The sequence below is a fragment of the Cheilinus undulatus genome, linkage group 11 (genome assembly GCF_018320785.1).
Source record: "Cheilinus undulatus linkage group 11, ASM1832078v1, whole genome shotgun sequence".
NCBI lineage: Eukaryota > Metazoa > Chordata > Actinopteri > Labriformes > Labridae > Cheilinus > Cheilinus undulatus.
Window position 1 is genome coordinate 28858884 of NC_054875.1, and position 6524 is coordinate 28865407.

Genomic DNA, 6524 nt, shown 5'->3' on the forward strand with positions numbered 1-6524 from the left:
TTTGTGGTAGTTGGAATGTGTTCAGCTGGATCACATGGACAAACACCCCCCCTTGGAGTCAGGTTAAACTCTGTGAAGCCAGCTGAACACGTTTATTGATCAAATGGATTGAAAACGCTGGCTCTTGAGTTCGTCAGTCTGGTTGTGCCACTGCGGTGAAGACACATGGAGAGGTAAGTCAAGAGGATTGGCCTGTAGAACAGTAGTGCGGCTTGGCGGTGGCGGGTCCCTAGGTGTTTAGGGACAGATGGGATGTGGAGGGGGGGCAGGGAGGGAGGAAAGAGGGGGGGTTGCAGGTCAAGCAGGGGCCACCTGGCTGGAGGAGACGGATGAAGTCTGGGTTTTGGAGATGGCAGTACCAGCAGGATCATCGTCTCCAAATGGGTTTTTTCCACAGCACACTGTGGTTATCATGCAGTTTCTGAACTGAAAGCCAAAAGAGAGAAGGTCAGATAAACACTTGGTGGTGAGGGATGAAATATTAAGAGAATTTACTCTACTAAAAAACATAATAACATAAATGAATGTACATGAATGTTAACTTAGGGATAATTAAGTATTAAGTATCTCCCGTGATAATGAGTTCATTTTTCAATATTGCCTTGAAATAACTTTTAACTAACAATCACAAGAAAACCAACAATAATATCCCAAGGAAACAAGAGAAGTGAGTCAAAGTAAAGTAAACAAGAAATAGAATTATTACCAAGAGTATCATCCAAGAGTAAACAGAGTAGAATAAAATGTAATGGTTCATATCCTAATTGGGCCTCTTTTTATACTACGTACAGAAAAAATTGAAATAAATCATAAGCAGAAAAATATAGTGTGAATATGAATAAAATACCAAAGTACAGAAGAAATGTGACACTATATAGAGGAATGTCCTTAAAGTTTACAAGAGATAATTTTAGTTGAGCTGTCATCATTAATCTCCATATATTAGGTGCATAATTAGTGAATTTTTTTTTTTTTTTCTGTTACATCAATTTCATACTTGATTCTCCCTTTCAGCACACTTTGTTAAAGCATCTGCAATATCTCACGTCAATTTGCTGTGGTTAACTTTATGTCATAATCTTTGATCTACACTTTTTTTCAAAATAAAAGCAAAAGTAATGAATCAAAACATTAAGTTCACTACCCTCAAAAAACAAAAATGAAATCATAAAATAAAATAAAACAGTTTTGAATGAAAAACAGTGGAAATTCAAAATACATCAAAAAGAGAGATTAATCTGATTAAATATAGAATTTCTGTAAGTAATTGTGATTCAAAATTTTAATCATTTGATTGTTACAAGTTTACAAATATTGTAAATAAGTTAAGTCAAAGGGTTTATCATGAAATATTCACAAGAGAAATATAAAGAGTCATTATATAATGCAATATGAACAAGAAAAAACCCTGATAACAAACAAAAGTTAAACTTTTTGAACTTTTTTGTTTCTTGCTTTTTTTTCTGGAAGAGTAATTGAAAATGAAACCTGTGGTAAATTGTTTGGTGGAATCTAAACATGAATTTCAGAAAACTAAAAAACTGACAAAGTTAACCTTCAAAGCAGACAGGCTTCTTGTCTGTCATCAGGAAATTGCAAATCTCCAATCTACGATGTTTGTGCTAGGTCTGAAAACAGATCTAGCCAACCAGCGTTATTTGAAGAGAAGAAGGCCTGGTTGGGTTTTACTGGAAGCTGATTGCAATGGCTGCCTCTGCTACAGCATTAAGTTCTGATCCAGCTACAGTATAGTGGTAGTTCTATCTGAACGGAACTATGCTTATTTATCAAAACAAGAGCAGTGAGCCACACTGAAAGCTACTCTTGGGATAGAGGATGTTTTTGCATATGTCCGGATCGCCTTCTGTCTGAATTTTATCCACACTGACAGACTCTACTGTTCATAAACTATGGTAGTGCTAACCTGTAGAGCTCAGGTTAGAACTGGAGCTGCACATATCTACTACCTCATTTTGTCCTGTCACTCTAATTGGCCTGTAATGAATGTGACAGAGTCTTCATGGGATCACTTTTCAATAATTTCTTGATAAGCCCTGCCCTTCCCTAACACTTTGTATGGGACATTTCCCAGATGGATGTAAAATATATCCATGTAATGGATAAATGAGTCAGGTTATTAAAAAGTGCCAAGAGCCCAAGCACTCCTCTTGAGAGGACCCAAAAATACTAAAGTCACAGAGGTAAGAACAAAATATTTTTAGTCATCAAGATAATTTTGCCTTTCTAATATTAGAATTTGAATTAATATTTTTCATCTAAAATGCAGAACTGTCAAGTCATATAAAAAGAAGACATGTGAAATACCTTTAAAGCTACATGAATGCCAAAAACTCCACCAATAGTGCTAATTTTTTAAACTTTTAGAATTTGGTAGTGAACACTTTTATAGTGTTGGCTGTCAACATTTTATTAGTGTTATCTTAACACTTTATCAGTGGCTCCCACAGAAACCTTGGAGGAGAGTTCATTCTAACTCTGAGGGTTGTTAAAACTGTAATTTCTCATTCGCAGTGTTCAGCTTTATTTTGGTCTAAAAGACCCAAAAGGTGTGCTTCACTAACCTGTCTGTTTAGCAGAATGTAGATGATTGGGTTGTACAGAGCAGCACTCTTAGCGAAAAAGGCCGGAGCAGTCATGAACACCGGTCCAAACTCGGCCCCCTGATTGACGAAGATGTACCAAGCCACGCTGGCATAGGGCAGCCAACACACCAGGAAGGAGATCACCATGACGATGACCATGCGTGTCACCTCTTTCTCTGCTCGCTGAGTGGTTTCAGACTCCTGCTGCTGGGCTGCAGCCTGAGGACAGACACATGCAGGTTATTTACTTATTTAAAGACTAATCTGTGATCTGTTGAAATAAAAGGTGAGCACATCAGTGAATAGAGCAAAATACAGGATTAGTCTGACTAACAAATTTTGATTCTATGGCTTCAAAGTGAAACACCTTCATCTACAACTGTGTTATTTATTATGACTGATTAAATTAGATGTGGATGATGAATCATTCCCTTACAGTAAAAAGTACAAAAATAATATCATACAGACTTTTCAGAGTAATTTTTCTAACATAATCACACTGATTGTATTATTGGTTGTAATATTATTCTCATGATATTACAACCAATAAAAGTCTGTAAAATACCACCCCCCCATGTGGCCCTCATACTTTGTCCTACATTTGATTTGTTGTAATAAAAATCTAATTAGCCTTTTAGATGAAGATTCTCTGCAATATATTTTATCCATTAACGACTACTAATACATTATCAATGCCGTTTTATTATTATTAATGAGGGTATCACAGTGAGCAGGCAGACTGCCCCCCAGCTGGAGGACCTGAGTATAAGCCGCCATGTTGGCAGTGATCTGCCCTCCTGAAGTGTCCTTGAGCCACTAAATCCCCTCACATCTCCTGAGACTGTGCTCTGTGATGCTGCTCCACCTCTCCATGGAGGGGAGACAGGTAAAAAAGAAAGAAAATAAAGAGTTTCTCTACAGGGACCAACAAGGTATTGCATCCTTATTATTAATACGGTGTCTGGGAGTCGTGTGCTTACCGCTCGCACGGTGCAGAGCAGGCGACTGTAGCAGAAGAAAATGATGAAGAGGGGAACACAGAAATGGAGGACGAACATATAGATGACGAATGAGGTGTTGTTGATCTCAGGCTTGGGAGTGTAGTAGTCAATCCCGCAGGAACACTGCATTCCCTCTGGGATGTACCTGCATCCACACAATAATAATAATCTCTGGAAATCCATCAACACCATCACACCCTGCCTCTGAAAGATGTTTGCGTTCAAGTCAGTAAAAAATACTCTGTGGTACTATGAAAAGATGAAAACATGTGATATGACATCCTAAATTCAAGATGCTTATTGTCACTCTGGTTATACAAATACAGTTGTGTAAAATTCCTATACTGGGGGCTCCAATGGACAGAGATAAAGTGTTCAAAATAAAATATATGAATCAGAAGCATCAAGAACCAGAATAGGCCAAACCACTTGGCTTTCACATTGAGTTTTTTGCAAACTGTAGGTGGACTTTCATCTTCTCCACACAGGAGCTGGAGCTTGGCCAGACAACCAGCTCTTGAAAGAGTCCTGGTTGTGCCATACGTCTTCCACTTGAGAATTATGGAGGCCTTTAGTGTGCCATAATTCTCTTTGGAACCTTTAGTGCAACATATTCTTTGTAGCCTTCTCCAGATCTGTGCCTTGCACTAGTCCTGTCTCTGACCTCTGCAGACAATTCCTTTGACCTCATGGCTTGGTTTCTGCTCTGAGATGCATTGTCAGCTGAGAGGCCTTCTATACAGAAGAGTGTGCCTTTCCAACTCATGTCCATTCAGTTTATTTTACAACAGATGGACTACAATTAAGGTGTACAAACATGTCAGCAAAGGTCCAAAGAAAAGGGAGGTACAGTACCTGAGATATATGTCAAGTGTTTTAGGAAAGGGTCTTAATACCTATGTCACTGTGATATCAGTTTTTTATTTTTTATTTTTAATTAATTTGCAAAAAATCCAAAATTATGTTTTAACTTCGTATGAGCTGAGTGTAGATTAATGGTAATAAAATTTTTTTTTTTTTTTCCTGTAGCATCAGGCTGCAATATAAAAAAGTGAAGGGGGTCTGAATGCATTGTATATGAGAGCATAAATATACACTTAAGAATTGTTCAGTGGTAATGCACAACAGAGTTTGTCTTGCACTTTGCCTAAAAGTCTAATAGCTTAGGGGGAAAAGAGACTAAATCATACAGTACCTGGACCATCCAAAGAGAGGTGGAGCAGCACATGTCAGGGCCATGACCCATGTGAACGCCAGCCCAGTGATGGCGTGTTTCTCCCCAAAGCGGAAGTTAGTCATTGGCTTACAGACCACGATGTAACGTTCAATAGCCAAAACCACCAGGGACCAAAGAGCAATCTCTCCTAAGAAACAGGAGTAAATTAAAATGGTTGCACTTTTTATGCTTGAGTATTTGGAGGCACATCTTTCAGATTTAAGGAATTCACATTTGATGTGTTTGCTTAAAAAGAATGATTTTAAAGCCCCTTCTGGGGGGTTAAGTTGGCTATGAAACATGCTGAAATCAATATTCATTCCTCTTTATGACCTCCAAAAGCAAAAGAGGCTATCAACATGGATTAATTATTAAAGCAATTGTAATTTCTAAAAGTGCTGTTGAAGGGTAGGTGTCAGACAAATTGAGTATTTAACTGAATGCTTGAAAAACAGCCTTTTTAAATAATTTCCACAGAAAAGACTCTCAATAGATGGTATTTTTGATGCTGAAAAAAAAAAGGAGGGCGAGATGTTTTGTTCAGTAAGGACTGTTTGGAGCACATGGGTCGCAAAGATCAGCAAAAACTAAATTTGCTCACAGAGCTGTCAGAAAGACAAAGACCAAAAAAACAACCCATTAATATGAACAAAATCCAACTGCAACATTTAACATGGTAGGAAAAACACACAACTGACCCCCTAAGGTGGCGAAGAATCCTTCCACGTTGCAGCCAGTGACCCCTAAGCTGAAGTATCCATGCAGGGCCGTGTAAAGGGTGACTGTGAAGCCGCCGATAATCATGAAGAGATCTGCAACTGCCAGGTTGAGAAGGACGTAGTTCAGAGGGGTCCTCAGCTTCTTGTGCTTCACGGTGACATGCAGTGTGAGGAAGTTGATGGGAAACGCAGTGATGATGAGGAACAGCATGTATGCAGCCACCAGAGAGTATTTCCAGGGCTCCGCCAGGTAGTACTGAGGGTGCTCAAATGGGCTGCGAACCAAGCCCGTCTTGTTAGACATAGGGACATAAAAGTTGGGTCCCTCTGTGCCATTCATGGTGATGTTTTTGTCCTTGACACTGGATAAAACAGTCCGTGCCTCTTGTCAAAATAAAACACAGGGAGGGAGTCTTGTGCAAATGGGAGAGAAGGATGTCTGGAGGGATGGAGCTTGTGGAAGTACAACGTGCTCTGCAGCCCCCTGAAGTGGTGCCGCACCTTTTTAAACAGGCCGACGGGATTAGGGACATGCATAGAGCAAAGTGTTAGCAGAGATGGAATTAAGACATTCAATCCCCCCTCTCCCTCTCTCATTCACACATAAAACATGGGGGGAGCAGGAGCAGGGGAAAACTCTAGAAATAGCTATGCAGTATGTTTAGCATTCTCAAGGTGAGAGGTTGCAGCGGCAGCTATCAGAACCCCGTCATTATTCTGTCTTGTCCATCAATGTATCATTACACTGAGATGAGAGTGGGAGGGGAGGCAGAGAGGGAAGCAGCCTATTTGTAGTTTGTCCACTCTTAACGGTTTGAATCACAAATGAAATTTCTTGAGCAATCCAACTTATTTGCATCCGTGAAAGCTTAATCCCCCCAACCACTGCATAATGCAGAGCTCAACTCACAGCTTTAAGTGTAATCAGAGTCAGTGGGGCATAGCACTCATAGTATGCACTCACTCTCCCCTCAGCTCTCTCCTT

The 6524-nt window shown here is 39.6% G+C and overlaps 1 protein-coding gene across 2 annotated transcripts; it reads right to left on the reverse strand.

Moving 5' to 3' along the window:
• Nucleotides 1-297: 297 nt before the first annotated feature.
• Nucleotides 298-6499, reverse strand: LOC121516946 (rhodopsin-like). 2 transcript variants are annotated; one of them, XM_041798386.1, is made up of 6 exons: nt 6450-6499; nt 5519-6040; nt 4800-4968; nt 3584-3749; nt 2583-2822; nt 298-426 (listed from the first exon to the last, which is right to left on the reverse strand). In XM_041798386.1, the coding sequence occupies exons 2-6, from the start codon at nt 5877-5879 to the stop codon at nt 298-300; spliced, it is 1065 nt and encodes a 354-aa protein (XP_041654320.1). In that variant the 5' UTR covers nt 5880-6040; nt 6450-6499. The 2 variants fall into 2 exon arrangements, with proteins under 2 accessions (XP_041654320.1, XP_041654321.1); XM_041798387.1 differs by lacking the exon at nt 6450-6499 and having other exon boundaries at nt 5519-6234.
• Nucleotides 6500-6524: the final 25 nt, after the last annotated feature.